Genomic DNA, 18,349 nt, shown 5'->3' with positions numbered 1-18,349 from the left:
GATTAGACAGCGCTACTGAAAGAGGAAGACAGGAGCTACTGACTAACCATGCTCATAGTTTCCATTCCTCTTCTATAGCCTGATGAAACACGTGTAAAATCATGATTCTACCTCCTTAGCCTGTGGTTGATTGTGCTGAACTGGCAGAGTCTGAACCAGGAACTGTTGGTCATTTGCTTGATATTAGCGGAAGAGTGGCGGGAGTGACAGGGGCCTTGGGTGAGGAGCCCAAGGATGTAGGGGGGCCTGGCCGGGATCTGGGCAGGTTGTCAGCTAAGGGCACAAGGTGTGGGGGACAGGGGCAGAGGCGGCTGCCATATTTCTTCATGAGGGCGACAGTGACAGAGGAGCGACAAAACGAATGGCCTGTCAAAAGAAATGAGAACGAATAGTTTCTGCGTTCCGTGGAAAGAGGACCCTTCAAGCATCAAGGGGCGGTTCTTTGGAGGCAGAAACCAGGGCCGAGTCTGCAGCTAGCATGACTGCTACCTACTGTGAACCCTGAGTCTGAGGCCAGCAGAATATGTTGGTGATCAACACTACAATGGGAGGAAGTAGTATCTGAAAAGGCTGGTTACATCCTGCTGGTGATAATCTGAGGATCATCTTTCTTTTAAGTAATTTGCATGCAGTTTATAAGGCTCACATGCAAAATATTATAGAATTGTATTTGAAGGCTCTTTTCACTTATTTTGCCAAATTAGACTCCTTCTTATGGCTCAGTCGGAGCAAAGATCGCTTCCCGTTCATTTCTCTATGCAACAGGGCGAGACACATTCGCCTCCGGCCGTGAACTGACCCACCTCCGTCACTTTGCACAGAGCTCAATCTGATTTAACTTAGACGTGAAAATAACAAAGCCCTTTAATGTCCAGCTGCTTTGAGAGAGGGGGTAGTGGATTTTTAATTGGATGTCTTTCTTTTGGGAGGGAGAAGTTCATGAAGCTAATTTCCAGCATAGCTACACCTGACTTTGACCTGATCAGAGGTTTGATACCTGTGTGAACAGTCCTCACGGGGACTGTTTCTCCAGTGGAATGTAGTTCCAGTGAAAGCTGTTTGTGTGGCTTGATACTACCTAGAGTAAGTGGTAAGTTGGTTTTCTTCTTATTGGTGGTGGTAATTTGGGTGAATTAAAGTGCTCTAGCACCAGCAGCTTCATACAACAAACATGATGAGATGCTCCATTTTCTGTCTTTCTCTCCTCATTCAGTGTCTTTTGATACACTGTGGCTTCTCTCCGCCCTGCTTTTTTTGTTAATTTCCCCCGACCGTCTGCCCCTCTCCTCTTCTTTTTCTGTCTCGTCATTAGTGGCTGTCCCATGTTGAGGGGAGAGTAATCTGAACTACGTGTCCCAGGGGCCCATTCCTTTACTTCCTGCTGTAGGAATAAGTGGCCTATTGATTAGTTATCAGCCCGTAATTGGGCTACGATCTCCCTCGCCCTGAGATATCCCCCAGATATATGACACTCCTGACAGCCTGAGAGGTAGGTGAGGAGGCGGGGGTTGAGTGGTGGCGGGGTGTTCCTCCTGCCTTCCTGCCAACACTTTACTCAACAAAATGTCTTCCTGGCCACACAGATGCCAACTGCTGCCCACGTCTCTCCTCCTGCAAAGGGATTTTCAACATCATGCCGGGGAAAGATTATTCAATCTTTCAAATTACACAGCCAGCGAGAGGTCCAGCAGGATTTTATGCTCTGTGTTAACTACGAGCACCCATTTTTGCCATTTTCTCATAGGAATAAACTCTGAAATTGTAATCAGAGTTTTAAAATGAAAATGGTGCGGCTTACCGAGAAAGAAACTTATATAAGCTCAGACTAAGTACACCATTCGCATATGGATAATTGCCTGTGAGGGATTTCAATACAAATTGAGGCTCAGGAAGCGGATAAGCAACAGGAAGGGTGTCTCTGCTCCTGTGTAAGCATCCAAATCTACTGTGAGTGCGCAAAGAACCATGACTAACTCTTACTAAGTCTGTTTGTGCGTTTTTAGGAAAAGCTTAAAGATACTTTCCTCTCTTCTTCATCTCACTCCCTCTTACTGTCATAACCTCCCTTTTTCCCCCCAAATTATGTGTCGCTCTCTAGATCTCTTTCCTTAGTTCGAGTGGGAAATGTATATATCAGTCTCCAAACGCTCCCACATCACGAGGTGTTAATTGTGAGAGCGTTTGCAGAGCTCGATCAAAGTGTGCAGCGAGGAGATGAAGAGGAGCCGTGTCCCGCTGGGTTCTTCAGACAGACACAACATGTCAAACCCTCCATTTAGCAGCCAGATTAACGCTCATCCGAACCCTCCCCCTGCTCCCTCACTCCTCCCGTCTCTCCCTCAAAACCACATCTGATAAAACATCTCATTTCCACACTCAATGTTGCCATAATCAAAAGTCCACCCATTACAGGAAGCCTGTTCATCATCCCGCTCCCCTCACGCCTTGGTCCAGCAACGATCAACCTCTACTTTCCCTCCTCTCTCCTCCCTCGCTCTCCCCCAGAGAAGTGAATATCCCAGTGGAAGTGCATTTGTCTCCTGGCATTAATCTATTGGAGATATAAAGGATTGCTGTATGACGCTGTGGTGTCCTGTGGGCTGTATTGTTTCTGCATCTTCCTCTCTGACAGAGTGCAGAATAACGCAGAGAGATGTGACTTTAGTTTGCCCGCTCGCTCACACACTCCTCTGCTTGCTAAGAGCTATAGGCAAATGATTCTTCAATTTCTGAGGAACAGATGAGGGGATTATCACAGGGAGGTTGAAATTGATATTTACATTCATCTGCAATAATCTTAAATCACACTGCATACAGAGGTGTTTACATTCTCATCTTTCTTTCGGCTGAATCTCTTAGTGTCTCCAAAGGGATGAAAGCATGATGTGTGGGGAGACTTCAGAGGAGGTCTGGGCTGGGAGAAGCTACTTGGGTCATGTGGACTTTTGTACCTTTAATATGGTACCGCTTCACTATTGTCTGGTCTCCACTATCACCACAGAGCCAGAGGCCTCTACAGGCCCCTGGAAACACACACAAACACTCAGTGTGAGTGTGTCTCTGAACCAGAGCAGCCTTTGTAGTTCAAGTTGTAAAGTATATGAACTATACAGTTAATGTGTATTAACTTCTACTAATCATAATTTCCTCTTATTGTTTATTCATTTTCTTTTCTTTCTTTAACTGTTTGACTGGAACTCTTACTGTTACATTTTATAAATTTACAATGATCATGAGTACCATAGTTGTCACATCATATAGTTTGCTTTTATATATATATACATGTTTATTTATTTTTTGGGCCTTTTTTCTACTGTAGGAATAAACAATATGTGTATTTAAATGATTCCAGTGTAATTGTTTTTGGTTTTTTAAAGTTGTTCAACCACAACTTGTGCTGCAACTAACAGAAACACTTTATATTAAGTTACAAGTGTTCATCGTCTACTAGATGCTCATTAGCATGCATATCAGTAGCTTATATTGGCTATTTATTAGTCATTATAAAGCACTTATTAATGCCTTTTTCTGCATGACCATATTCTACAACTACTAGGCCATTAACTAAGAGTTTTCCCTCAGTAACCTCCTAATTATTGCTTATTAATTGTAAGTAAGGAAGTTATTGCATATGAATTATGATCTTAATAACCTAACCCTAACCCACAGGCTGAGGCAATAATACATGCTTTGTAGTTATTACTTTTTTAACCTTTTTTCAATTAATCAATCAATCATTTAATCTGTAAAATGTTGGAAAATAATGAAAATTGCACATCAAGTTCCTGTGAGGCTAAAGTAACATTTTCAGAATGCCAGTTTTGTCCAAACAGCAATCAAAAACCCAGTTATGTTCTATTTATAATGATAAAAAACAGAAATATGCAGCAAAATCTTCACACTTGAGATGCTGGAACAAGCAAATATTGGCATTTTGCCTGACAAATTTCTTAAACGTAAAAAAGTATCAAAATGTTTTTTGATTAACATATCACTTACAAAGTTGATTGTTTTTGGCACTATTTATGTTCACTAAAATTAACTCTGGTTGTTTCAGCTGCATTAAAATAACTTTTTGTTCAATGTCGTCAGACAATTAAATTAACCAGAGAACTTCTGAGTCGCCAGATCACAGAGGGCGTTTCAGTCCTGGTGAGTAAATCTGTGGACTCAAAAGGAGTTTATTAAGAGAGGCCTGCTGTACTCTTATGCGTGTGATTGAAATTATCGTTCAAAAACGTGATGACGTTGGTGATGACGATGTGGGGGAAGTGAAGGAGGATAAAGAGGGAGAGGACTCCTTGCACCTCCTCCCTGTATGACAGCACAGTTCCACTCTGACTAATGGGGAAACTCTTTATGTATATGAGTCACATTAATAACAGCACAGAGTGGACACCCTGGACATTAATAACAGTGCACAGTTGCAGAGAGCATATAGCACAGTACATATAGCAGCTGCATCAATAACAACTCATAACCTCCAACTGCAACATGAATCATCACGCCACGCGTACGCTGGAAGCCAAACATGCAACCACTGTGTTCTTGTTTCCACCTAAATATAGAAAATCACAGTCATTTGCCATGAAAAGCTAAAATTATCCATATTTCTCCCTCAGTAAGGTGACTATTAAAAATCATTCATTAACTTTGGGATAAAGCTTGTGCACTTTTGTGTACTGCTTGTGTTATTTTGTGAGTGTTGACTTCTCCTACCTGCTCGTCCACATGCTGGGTGATGCACGGTGGGGATAGCTAATGAAGCCAATAATGTAGCAGTGTGTGTCTAATGAGAGAAGATGAGCTCAGGTTCCACATGATTCACACTCCATTTTAGTGTGTTTGCGTGTAAACATGATTAAATTCATGAACCTGGACTGTTGAATCCTCAATGAGCTACTTCCTCTTGCAGTACTTCCAATTTCACATATTCGTGTATTCAAAAAAGGCCTTGGAAATCATTAACTCATGGACAGCACTGACACGTGGACGATGCACATCTTCTTCATCACATTAACCGTTCACACCGGAGATATCATGTTTTAAACTATGCGTGCAAGTTTGCTGTGCTGTGTGTAAGTGTAACAGCAGTGGCATCCCGTGTTACAGGGAGGCAGAGAGCAGATGAGACTGCTCAGACGATGCCTGTGATGTCCACCTGCTGTGAGAGACAATAACCAGATGTGAAGAGGGAGAGTTTGACACATGCAAGTCTGCTCATTGTGGCCAATTACCAGGTTGAAGCATCCTTCTGGCAGGCACAGAGCCAGAGAGAGAGCGTGTCACAGCCTGGTTTTTTAATCAAGAGAATCCAATCATTTGAATCACGATCGTGCACTGCTCCGGTGTTTTAGTCTGCATATATTATTGGCATTTTTAGGCTTTACAGGCGTGACTGACAGTTGTGGCCTGGACATTTCCGCCAATGTAGAGTTTAAAAAGCAGAACAAGATCAGAGCAAAAACTAAATTTTTACTCCTTTATATCAAGAAATTAGTGGCAAACCTGTGTCCTGCTTTTCTCTGGGTACACTGTTCCACAGCCCCGCTCTGTGTGTGTGTGTGTGTGTGTGTGTGTGTGTGTGTGTGTGTGTGTGTGTGTGTGTGTGTGTGCGCAGAGGTACACTGCAAGGCAATGATCAAACTCACTTGTTGAAGGCCCGTTTCTCCCCCATTAACCATGCAGACGTGTTTCAGCTTCTTAAGTCCACACATAAGCGGACAGCTCAAACTCTGAGCTGCAGCCTGCTTCCTGAGCAGGTAAATGAATCGAAAATGGTTGTAAAAGTCTTGATTAATGCAGAATCGGAGAACAGGACAGTGAGATAGTGAGAGAGAGAGAGAGAGAGAGAGAGAGACTAAGCCTGTTCTCTCAAACATAGCACTTTGCAAATATGGCACTTTGTTTCCGTGATGTGGAAGCTTATTATCTTAATATGCATTCTTTTATTCCCCCTATAAAACACTGGCAGAAGGAAGCGTGGTACCGTTCTTCATGCCCCTCCTTGTAATAGCTTCTCGCAGCTCCTCATTCTATTACAAAAGATACAACAGTTAGTTAAGACCCCACGAAACATTTCATTTTCTGTCCTGCTAATTAAATGTGTCTCAGATGAGCCCACTGAGCCCACTCGTCTGGTTGTCCCCCCATTTGGAGTGCCACCAGAGTTTAATATATGGCATTAAACAGGGGATTGAGAATGAATATGAAGCCTACCTCCCATTGGGAATGTAATGAATGATTATAAGGCATAATCTTGGTAATGCAGAAATCCTTTAGTTTAGTTTCTGTCGTTTTATTTAAGTTACTGTCTGTTAAATATGGTAATGTCTTCAGCTATTTTTGGCACACTTAAGATTTGGAATAGTGTGAGTGGGGTTATAAAATGCATATCTTGCAGATGCATAAAGTGAGCTTTAATGAGTTCCATTTTTTCTGACGCTCTTAATCCTCCATTTTCTTTCTTTGCCAAAACATTATGATAATATTTTCTAAGAATTAGGATCACGTCATGGTGTCTAAGCTGCCATATTTGTCTTAAATAAGTTGTATTTCTGCATGGTATTTATTTTTACAGACCTCACAAGTAGCCCCTGCGTCTATAAATAGATCTGGCTGAAAAAAAAACTACAAGCAAAACATTTCTACTATAAAGGTGGATAACAAAGTAAGCAACATGCACATCCTCCCTAAGTGCACAACTTCGGGGAACCCCAGAAGCAAACAAAAGGTTAGCATGCTGAAAATAAAAGTGAGGCCTGCTGCAACGTGGCACATAAGTCATACTGTAACGAGGATGTTTTTAATAGATGTAACAATTAGTAAAGTCATTGTCCCAGTAAATCACAGGGTAGTCCAGGAGCACTGGTTATCCTTTACCCAGGATGCATCAGTGTTCTCCTGGGGTGAACTCTGAAAGGTCAGACGGTGTCTCATTAGCACGTACTGTAGCCGGGCTCCACATGCAGGGGCCAGTCTATTAATACAAAGCTAGTTTGCACACGTTAGGCCGGAGTGTTAGCAGTGCTACAAATCGAGCCTCAAAGTGTGGGATGTTTTCATTCACAAATTTCATGGCTCTGGGTTCACAAACTGATACAAATTTACAAGGGTTCATGCTATTAAAGAATGTTGTAGACATGTCATTCTAGTCAGTCTATATAATTTTTATCCAAATGCAATTTAATTGGAGAAAACCTCTTATTTGAGCAGATGTGGTTGATCTCCATACAGGTGTGTGCTATTCATTTTAATATACTTTGATATGTCATAGGTGTGCAAATGCTCCTCACTGTTTTCTGCGCAAACACTGTATAAGAGGTCCTCCTCCTGCTGTACAAGCTTATTTTATGATATATGCCTAAGTGCAACCCCTGTATCGTGTAGGGGGGAAAAAAGCATCCCCGATAAAATAAAGACAGTAGTAAACTTCATGGCAATGAGCTGCCTACATGAAAGTCCAAAGGGAGACAGAATGAGGTGCATAAGGACTATTAGCCCTCAGTACCACAGAGGATGCATTGGTTCTGGACTCTGCTTGTTAACCCGTGAGAATCCTGTGCAGATAAATCCTGGTTTAAGAGAAACCCAGAGCTCACACAGCAGCTAATGTCCACCGCTGCATCAAATAGCTCCATCAGTGGACATGTGGACAAGCTTAAACTGCTCTCTGTGTGTCAAACTATATTGCATACTATAAGTGAATGATAATTTTGATGTTTCTTGTTATTTTGCCCGTTTTAGAGGATTAAAACATGACAAACAGGATCACTTTCTGGTGTTCATTCACTCCCTCGGTTATGACATAATTCAGCAGCAACACAACCACATAATGTGAAAAATATGTGTCACTGCGAAGCATCTGAATTTACACCACAACAGCAACGACATGTAGCAGCATCAGATGGGACACCTCGTCTGTTTAATATTTATTCAAAAGCATCAGAGGGGCTTCTGTTGTGTGCTCTAATGAATAAAACACGATGTTTATCCTTCCTGTTTAACGTTAAGTCCCCATGAACAGTCACAGGGACCAGGAGAATATTTACTTGCGTTGGGACACCGGGGAGTTGGATTATCTGCTGGCGGCTTTGTAGTTTTCTGAAGCTTCCCCGTGTGACATGTTCCGGAGAGAGTGCTCTTATTTACTCTCCAGTCCTCTGTGTATAGCCCTCCTTATTGTTTGTTCTTATGTGCCACCACTCCTGAGGAATGTGCTCCGAGAGAGGGGGAGAGAGACACAGACACAGAGAGGAGAGAGAGAGAAAAGGGGGTGTGATCTGATGCTGTGATCATTACATGGGATTGAGACTCCAGACTCCAGAAGGACACAAATGGAGGTGTTGTCACTACAGAGTATTCCATTAGAAAAAGGATTTTATGTTGACAAGGCCTTGCATTTAATATGAATACATTATAGTTGTGTAAGAAAATTGGTTTGCACTTTTCTCCTGACAGAAAAATGTGTATACTGTTTGCGTAAATGATCTTTTCATGTGTTTTGGTATTAGTTTTTTATCATTATTATTTAGAAACTCCAAATGTTCTGTTTTTTTAATCATGAGGAGTCATGAAAGTAAATGTTATTCCTGTCAAATAATTTTCATTTGCAGCAGTAAGTTTAACAGAGAGCAGTCGAGGCTCTAGTAGAATTAAGTGGTGGGAGAGGAAAAGATTTGTTTTTCATTTAAAGCAGAAAAATAAGAGCGCGAGCGGCATGCGGAGCCTCTGAAGAGCCACGTGAAGTATTCTTTTATACCGAAAGGTGGCGACGTTGGGTTTCCAAATGCTGTCACGGAGCCAGAGCCCGGCCACGCTTCTCTCACACGCTTTCACCTTCCTCTCACAGCGGTCCGCTTCATCTGGACTCATCCACTGCTGCGATCTGATGCGGTAAACACAGCGCGTCTCCACCGCTCACTGAAAACCACTGAAACCATGGGTTTTTATCTCAGAGTGTTTGTTTAGAGTCACTAAAACGGGTTTGACTCTTTAATTAGAAGGCTGTCTGCATAGTTAATCCAACACACCAGTGAAAAATATTTCTCCATCGACACACTAAACGAGAGTGAGATTAGGAAAGTCTGACTAATGGGCAGATAATGCCAAAACAACAAATATCGTTGATAAACATGACGCTAAAATTCAATTCAAATGGTTATTATGGTGATGGAAAAACGTTAAACATGTGTTAAAACTATTCGGCTGGCTGATCTAAAAAAACAAAAAAAAAAAAGACAGACGTGCATATTTACCATCTGATATCTTCTGTTAATCCCCCGAATCTGTTTGCGTTCATTTGCTTTCGTCCCTTCTAATGCAAAGTGACAAATGAATGAATATGAAATCTCATGTGTCAGTGTGCTGATGGGCTTCGACAGTTCAGAAAACTTTGGTTTCTATACTATTATGCTAATTAGGTCCCGAGGCTGGGCTCCTCATTGGCTGAGTCTCGGTCAATTTCATATTTCAGTCCTGACGTCAGGGCGCCTATAAAACTAAGCAATGCTTTTTAACTCGTCGGCTGACTGATCCCTTAGAAAAAAAAACCTATCAATCCTTGGGTGGAGGGTTTTTTTTTTTTTCATTCTCCACAAAGCAACTGTTTGCCCGGGACACGTACGTGAACCTCCTCAATTTGGCGCACTAATCCTAAAAGGAGCCATGAAGTGTTAAATGGTAGAAACAGAGAGAGCGGCGCTCAGACACCCGCACGCTGGGAGAGAGGGAGGAAACAGCGCTCCTGTGAGCAACACAGACTGAAGAAAAAAAACTTATCGACTCACAAAACCGAAACCTGCGCTGCGCAATTAGTGCGAGAAAATCCACTTTTTCCGTCGGTTTTGAAGAAAATAAATAAAGAAATCAAGCTGGCTCAGTGCGTGTCTCAGCAGCCCACTTTGACAGGTGCTCCTCACCCCCTTTGGAGGACTGTCAACAGCAAGAGGATGGCATCAGAGCTGGCAATGAGCAACTCCGACCTGCCCACCAGTCCCCTGGCCATGGAATATGTTAATGACTTCGATCTGATGAAGTTTGAAGTGAAAAAGGAGCCGGTGGAGCCCGATCGCAGCATCAGCCAGTGCAGCCGCCTGGTCGCCGGGGGATCCCTATCTTCCACCCCGATGAGCACGCCTTGCAGCTCGGTTCCCCCCTCTCCAAGCTTCTCGGCGCCCAGTCCGGGATCAGGGAGCGAGCAGAAGGCTCACTTGGAGGATTTCTACTGGATGACCGGATACCAACAGCAGTTGAACCCCGAGGCTCTGGGCTTTAGCCCGGAGGACGCCGTAGAGGCGCTGATCAGCAGCAGTCACCAGCTCCAGACCTTCGATGGCTATACCAGAGGGCAGCAGTACGGCGGCGCAGCGGGGGCAGGAGGCGCCATGGCCGGGGAGGAGATGGGATCAGCGGCCGCCGTGGTGTCCGCGGTTATCGCTGCAGCTGCAGCTCAGAACGGGGCTCCCCACCACCACCATCATCACCACCACCACCACCACACAGGGGCACACCACCCCTCCTCCGGGTCTCAGTCCGGCGGCGGCGCGGGGGGAAACCACCAGCACTTGCGCTTGGAAGATCGGTTCTCGGACGAGCAGCTGGTGACCATGTCGGTGCGGGAATTGAACCGGCAGCTCCGGGGGGTCAGCAAGGAAGAGGTGATCCGGCTGAAACAGAAGAGGAGGACGCTAAAGAACAGAGGCTATGCCCAGTCCTGCCGGTACAAGCGGGTCCAGCAGCGGCACGTCCTGGAGGGGGAGAAGACGCAACTCATACAGCAGGTGGACCACCTCAAGCAGGAGATCTCCCGGCTGGCCAGGGAGAGGGACGCCTACAAGGAGAAATACGAGAAGCTGATCAGCACCGGCTTCAGAGAAAACGGAGGATCCAGCAGCGACAACAACCCCTCATCCCCGGAGTTTTTCATGTGAGTCTCGGCGTTGAAAAGTTTAATAACCGACCCTCACAAAGAAACAGAAAAAAACACTGTAAATTTACGCGCAGCTTAAACGAGGTGGTGCGTGCTTGTGTTGAAGTTGTAAAAGCTGCGTTAGATGAAGACAAAAGAGTTTTCCTCTTTTCTGTGTTTCAGGGGTGTTTTGTTTCGGGATGCGGATCTTGTTTATGTTTATCACTTTTAAAGGATGCATAAACAGGCCTGTTTAAATGACTCCGAATAACAATTCGGTGTCCACAAATATTTTAAAGGATTTCTTTCCACCTCGTCATGTTTGTCTTTAGAGACACTACAGAAAAACTAGTACAGCCTGTGCTGAGTATGTGCGTCCTCACAGCCTCATCCTGCGCCTCGTCCATCCTGGTCCCCTTTACCCCCAAAAATCTGTTGTGTGAAATTTGAACAACTCTCAGGCAACAGCAGCTTTATTTTGATGTGATTTTATTTTTGTGTTGAAAGTCAATTTATTTGGATGTGAATGGTCTCATTTTCATATCATCCATCCTATTTGTCTTGTGTAAAAAAAAAAAAATCATCCAAACTGAGCTCGAGCCGAAGTTTGGGCAGTGGATGTGAGCCTGTAACAGCTCTGCGAAGCCATGCATGCTGGTCATGTGCGGATTGTGTCTGGACTTTTTTCTTTTTCCTTATTTTTGTGAACTTGTGTCGCTATAATGATTGTATTCTACCATGACTGCATTGTTCAGCCTCATCACTTTTTTGGGATTTATTTGTAAAAAAAAAAAAAAAAGAAAGAAAGAAAGAAAAGAAAAGAAAGAAAGAAAGAAAAAGAAAAAGAAAAGAAAAGAAAAAAGTGTGAACAAGTGCATTCATCCGTCACTTTGCTTTCATAAAAGTTCCCCGCGAACATGGACCCTTCAACATTTTCTAGGCTTCCTTTGGAGCTTTGAGGAAAAAATGAAATTGTGGAATAAAGCAACTTTGTACTCAGTAGTGATTTATACTGACACACAACATACTGTCAAGGTGAGCAGCATCGGGATATTTAGTAGAAACAATTATCATTTTTTCAGATTAAATATTGCGATCAACAAGTGGGGCTGAGGATAAAATGCTTTGTGCAGAACAGAGGCAGATTATGATGCATGTCCTGAAACAGATGAGAAACAGGCTACTTTGTCACGCTAAATTGTTGCAACAAATGATCTATTCTTTCTGCACTTCGTTGTTAATGTGTTTTCCTTTCATTTAAGGAACTTAATTAAGTTTACTCAGAACCCTATGGGTGTTATTCGGTAAATAAACTGTGAACTGTTTGGAAATGGAAATTTAATGTTCTCCCAGTGTTGTAGAATAATTAAGCAAAGCCTCATGCAGCCATATATCTTTTGTGATGCACTGGATTTCTATACAGTTAAATGTATTGTCTGGACAGTACAGGTAACAGGCGGACACCGTGTGGAACTGAGCAAATACACCATTCGCCAATAAACCTTCATGAGTGCAAACAAACACATCCTCCTGAAAATGTTGGTTGTTTCTGTTCTCTTTAGTTTTGCATGTTTGTCACTGTGCCTTTGAGGCGCCAGCACACACTCTCAGTCTCACCATCTCCTCTCGAGTTAAACTGAAATACAAACAGAAGAGGGAAACGCCGATTACAAATGTCATCGAGATAACATGAACATCTGTTCACAAACATCTGGTTTTGATGAAAGCGCGATGTTGCGCGCGAGGCGAGCGATTAGTACAGCTCCAAGATCAAGTCCAGCTCTGACTGAACTCATTTTCTATCTCGATTCAATATGAATCAATCTTTCTTTTTTTTCCTCTGAAAAATACAAGCGGAATTATTTCAAAGTATTTTCTTTTCATGGCTTTTGCTTCTCAGGTATTAAAAGGGACGATCTTCACCTGTTGCGTAATTAAAGACAGAAACTCTTTAATTTCGCTTTAAACACGTGCAGAAAATCAGACCACAGTGCTCAGTATTTCGAACAGGATTTAATTTTTGCCTCAGGGCCTAATAATCGTGCTGCAGGTTTCCTAGAAAAGGCTGAGTTAATGATTGATGTTAGAGTAAACTTGCACTTTTTACTCGGTGGCTGTCCACTTGTTGATTATTGCGTGCGGGAAGTTTCAAATAAAAAAAAGAAGATCTGAATGACAAAAAATCATGAAACACTTTGTCTGGAACAGATGACGAAAAATTGTCTAATTTCGAAAATAAGAATTTTGATTCCCCGCAAAAAAATCGGTCTGAAAATAAACTTCATGTAGTCAAACGCTTGAAAATCAAACTGTGTTGATAAAATTCAAACGGACTAATTTCTGCTCAGACTAAAGGATCCTCACAGACATATTTAGCTGACCAAATTTTCGCAACGGTTATGACAATCCACCACTTTCGCGTCGGTGGAAAGATCCTTTGTTTGACTTTTGATGTAGAAATGCTGATAAGGGCAGAGAGAAACGCCACAGCAGGCAGTCGCAGTAATTTGGTTCTGCAGCGGCTGACAGGGCCAGTCGCCTGTTACCTGCCTCAGCTCTGGACTGGACGTGGCCTGTAGAGTGTTTCTGCTCCTGAAAGCAGCCTGATGAAGTCAGTGCATCCTAAAGAGCAGCGTGGCTGAGATAAAAGCTGCACAGGGTCCGGGTTGGGCCGCCGTGCAAGGTCACCACAATGCATGCTGCTGGACATATGTGTCGTTATGTGTGTGTGTGGAGGAGGGATGTTATCTTTTCCCACTGCAGGACCTCTGAAAGTCTGAGCGCTCGCATGTTCTGTGTGTGTGCACATAAGGAGGACCTACTTTTTTCAAACGTGTGTGTAGCTCAGGGAAACTTTCAAATGCACCACAGCGGTGACATGTTTGCATGCAGAGTTGAGGGCTGTGCATTAGCTCTGTTTGTCTCACCTGTACAACAGCGTCACACACACACACACACACACACACACACACACACAGTCACCTGGCTCATATTAGCTCCCATGAAAGCCCAGAGTGAGGGACAAGATGGGAGAGCATGATCCTCTCGTGCCTGGAGGAATGATTTTCTCTGTGATTAAAAGTGAGTGAGAGACAGAGATAGAGCAAGAGGGAGAGAGAGAGCAATACAGAGAGAGAGAGAGGGAGATGCTGGCTGCCTTCCTGCTCCTTTCAGATGATAAACGATCAGAGATGCGTCCTAGCTGAGAGGAGAGGGCCTTTTAGTGAGCATGTGTCCACTAATTTATGGCCCTCCTATCTGATTAGGTCAATATAGTGTGCTTTTTAATTACATTTGTGTTATAACCTAGAACTGGAGATGCTATTCTTCTTTCGTGGCACCTCTTTCTTCTGTGAGGCAGATAGGACGAGTCCTAGGATTTTGTGCTCGGGACAGTCTTAACCTGAACCTGCTACCAAACAGCGCTGTGTGACAGACAGGAGGTCTGCTTTGTGCGGCGGTTCACTGGTTTCCAGTGTTTGTGCTCCGTTATTCAACGCGTAAGAATGATAAAGTGGAAAACTGCTGATCACTGTGGGGGTGTGGAAAATGTGTGGGATGCTTTCTGCTTGTGTGTGTGTGTGTGTGTGTGTGTGTTTGACTTCTAGACACACCGAGGGGCAGGAGGATTCAGTAGCACTGATTCACTTCCTGTGCTGAAGGAGGACAGAAGGCACAGGAAACAATATTTCAGCACTTCCTCCTCATTTCTCAGCACTCTACAAGATTCACTGCTCCTTTCTCTGTCTTTTGCAGTATGAGAAAGTGTGCACATGTAGCATGCAGACACACCACATTATTAATCTTATCATTATGAACTGTAATTCTATTGTCCGGCCCAGTTTATTGACTTTTGCGCTGTGATCATTTGCAGTCTGTCCAATGATTAGGTTATTAAAGATAATGTAGTTGTCTGCTGTCACAATATTGGACTCCCTCTTTCAGGTCAACTATGGGAAATCACTTTGAAATTTATCAGTATTGACATTTGAATCATCATCATGTACTCCGCTTTAATGCCTCAAAATTAATAGGACAAAGGATGTGCACACTTTTTAGTGTCTATTTGTGTGAGTGCTCAATAACCAGCCAGCATCGTCTTTTATTTGACCTTGTGGCGGAAGGGTGTATATATGCTTCAACTGAGTGCATTAAATCTATTGGAATGAGTCATTTTTATCATGACATTGTGATGCTTGTGGCTCCTTATATGAATCAAAAGGAAATCTGAATAAATGTAAGTAATATAAATAATGTTGGCATAATCTCGCTTTGCACAGACAAACTCAACAGGAGGTGTATGAAAATCAGGCGGACTTAATTTTTTACAGTAATTCATTGCAGAGCAAGTTCAAGTCACTGCAGCAGCTCCTCTATTTGAATTTGTAGCTGTCATAATTGGAAGTGTTTGTTTTTTAATAATCAGCTGAGCAGTAAGTTAACAGTTTATTTCTTATATTCTTACCTTAAGTGCCAATATCTCAAAATACAGTATATACCGTCCACTGTGTTATTATTTTATCACAAGCTATCTATCGCTGAATAAAATAGTATTTGTCTTGTATTGCTGAAAATAGGAGTAAAATCTCATTTTGTAACAGGACGCCTTTCTCTTTGCGTACATGTTCATTTTCGTTTCTTCCCTGTGAGCGCGACCTTCCCCATGACAAAAGCCCCCCCAACGGGTTAAAAACATATTTGCATTCAAAAGAGGAAACAATTTCAATCCCTTCCACTCAATCCGCATCTGCATCACTCCACGCGATAAACATTTACATTTAAAGTGATTTAAATCAGCTGCATTTATGTTCCTCTGTGGTCCGTCCATCATCCAGACCTGCAGAGCCAGAGCTTCTCTCCCTCTCTCCTCCCTCTCTGTCTTGCAGTGTCCTGAGTTATGTGTCATTTATTTGAAACCCTAATAATTTAACTTGTCCCCCTCCTGTCGCAGCGGTGCATGTGGTAAGAAAGCAGCAGCTGTAAAGAAGGTCTGTGCAGCTGCCTGTGTGTGTGTGTGTGTGTGTGTGTGTGTGTGCGTGTGTGTATCTGTCTGTGTTGGCTTTACATGGTGATTTTCTCCAGCAAATAGAAGCATGGGCAGAGTGGAGGTAATGTGATTGTCTGAATCCAATCCTTATACTCTTGTGTTGAATTGAGATTACTGTAAATGCTCAGCCGCAAAAGAATGTGCATATAGGCACATGTAATGTTTCGCGTGTGTCGCAGCAGAATTCAAACACCAGATTTGCATTTTCTTGTATAAGGAGCTCTCCTCAGAATGCATAACTAAAGGGCAATAGATGAAAGCTAATTATGATTTAATTACATGTGATCACAATATTCTGACTCACAGATAAACACAGCCTCAGCTGTGTTGATGTTTTCAGCAGCAAGTTGAGTTGCAGGGCACAGAGTCAGTGGAGTGGTGTGTTTTGGACCGCAGCGTGGTGGCGGCGGCGCGGGGTGCTGTTTAAAAACTGAGTGCATTATACGACTGCGTGTGTGTGTGTGTGTGTGTATTCTTGTCGATGTGTGCATGTTTAAGTCTGTGCGTGCACGAGTTTGTGTTATGCAGGGTGGAGCTGGAGCCGAGCCCGACCCCTGTGTGTTTTACCTGCATCTCAATGAAGCGAGAGAGGTGATTTACCCTGCATTCAGCCCCCCCCCCACCATCCCCACCGCCCGTCTCTCTCTCTCAGCCAGTCAAACAGGCATTGATCTCTTTGCCAGGCAAGGTGACCCACAGTGTTGTTCAGCTCTTCCAAAGTCTCTTCTCTCCCTTTCATTTGTACCTGGGAAAGGCCTTGACCCCACACGCCGCTGCCATGTAGCAGCCGCCTGCACGTGGGCCTCACTCCCCCTGTGTGTGTGTGAGCTAGCACACAGAGTAGACACATGTGTGCAAGTGTATGTGTGGGACTCTGCATGCATGCCCACATGTGTGAATGTTCCTCTGTGTGCGGCTCTGAGCGTGTGTGTGTTTATCAAGCTCTTTGTTTGTGTTGATCTGTACGGTGCGTGTAAATACGTGCAAATTGATCTCTACGGGGCAGAAACTGTAAATTCTCGACATAGTCTGGGTACATCTGAGAGTCGGCTCTGCCCGTGTTGATGTTTCAGAGCATTTTTCAGGTGCTGGCAGCCTTCTCTCCGCTGCTGGTCTGTCGCTCCTCTGTAGCTGAATGGGTCAGAGTCCATTTGGCCACAGTGTGAATCGGATTACAGGGAAATGAATGGCCCTCTTTGTTGCTTAAAGATGGATTGAGGGGTATTAATATATTTTGTCGCTCCTTCGCCTCATTTCTCTCCACTGAAGGCCAGCAGAAAGTTTTTCAGGATGATTCGTCACTCAGCTTTTAAAGCACGTTTTCATTATCATCCGTCGTCGCTGGCATGTGTTCATACTGTGCTCACACGTGTTACGTTCACTCGTAAACGTGTGAATAAGCCGCTGTCCTGATATGCTATGATCCTCATGAAGTGACCGACCTGAAGCCTTCATTATAGTCATTTATGAACTTATACATTTAATCTGTATTTCTGTTAAATTGTTTTAACTAATGCAGATAACTTTTGAAGTTTTTTTAATGAGGGATGGGTTAGTTATAATATTATAACATAATGTTGTAACATGAAATTTATTTCGCGTGTACTTTTCATTGATTTTATTGATTTTGCTTTTGAAATACACTGTGTGAAACACATCCAAACCTTCCATTCAAATCGGATATCTGATTGATTTGAATATTAGATTGATTTTATTTGACGCAGCTTCAGATGAGAAGTTTTGTTTTGTGTTGTTTGTGTGTGTTTGTCTGCCTCTAGAATATTCTGCATTGTTTAAACTGTTTATTGAATTTAAGTATTGAATTAATCTAATTCCAAATTGCTTATAGCATTCAGTCAATTTTAGACAAAATATGACTGCCACAAATGTATTATTCAGTTTTACTGGTTTTCTAAAAGGACTGATATTACTCTGTCCCCAGTGACTCACGTCTGTATCTTTGTTCTCCCCAGCGAGCCACTTTTTTTAATATTCATGGTCCGTTTTGCAGCCACAAACACTCATTTCTTGACGTTCAAAGTGTGTCATGTCACCAGCAGAGTTTCCTGTGCTGTGGGATGAGAGTGTGGGTTTTATAACACGTCTCTGTTTCCTGTTTTTGCAGGACATCAAGAAAATTCCTCCATCTGTGATAGAGAGCTGCGACCTCTCCACCCCACCACCCGGGAATCTGAGGTAACTTGTCCTATTCCGTCTATAATCATTGACACTCTTTTACTTTACAACACAAATTCATTCAATACATTTAAACACTGTTCAAATATTTAACACTAACGTCAAAGTTAAACAGAACGTAAACTGCATCAAAAGGTTCAGTGCTGCAGAAATCTGGAGATGTTCATTTCATGTCTGCTGCATTTTCATCAAAATAG

At 43.0% G+C, this 18,349-nt stretch overlaps 1 protein-coding gene across 1 annotated transcript; it reads left to right on the top strand.

Moving 5' to 3' along the window:
* Positions 1-9,950: 9,950 nt before the first annotated feature.
* LOC121608108 (transcription factor Maf-like) lies at positions 9,951-18,109 on the top strand. The gene is made up of 2 exons (XM_041939249.1): positions 9,951-10,927; positions 18,082-18,109. Exons 1-2 carry the CDS (start codon positions 9,951-9,953, stop codon positions 18,107-18,109), a joined length of 1,005 nt encoding a protein of 334 aa, XP_041795183.1.
* The last annotated feature ends 240 nt before the right edge of the window (positions 18,110-18,349 follow it).

Source organism: Chelmon rostratus, chromosome 6 (genome assembly GCF_017976325.1).
Source record: "Chelmon rostratus isolate fCheRos1 chromosome 6, fCheRos1.pri, whole genome shotgun sequence".
In the NCBI taxonomy this organism is placed as follows: Eukaryota; Metazoa; Chordata; class Actinopteri; order Chaetodontiformes; family Chaetodontidae; genus Chelmon; species Chelmon rostratus.
This window is presented reverse-complemented; position numbering and strand designations above follow the sequence as displayed.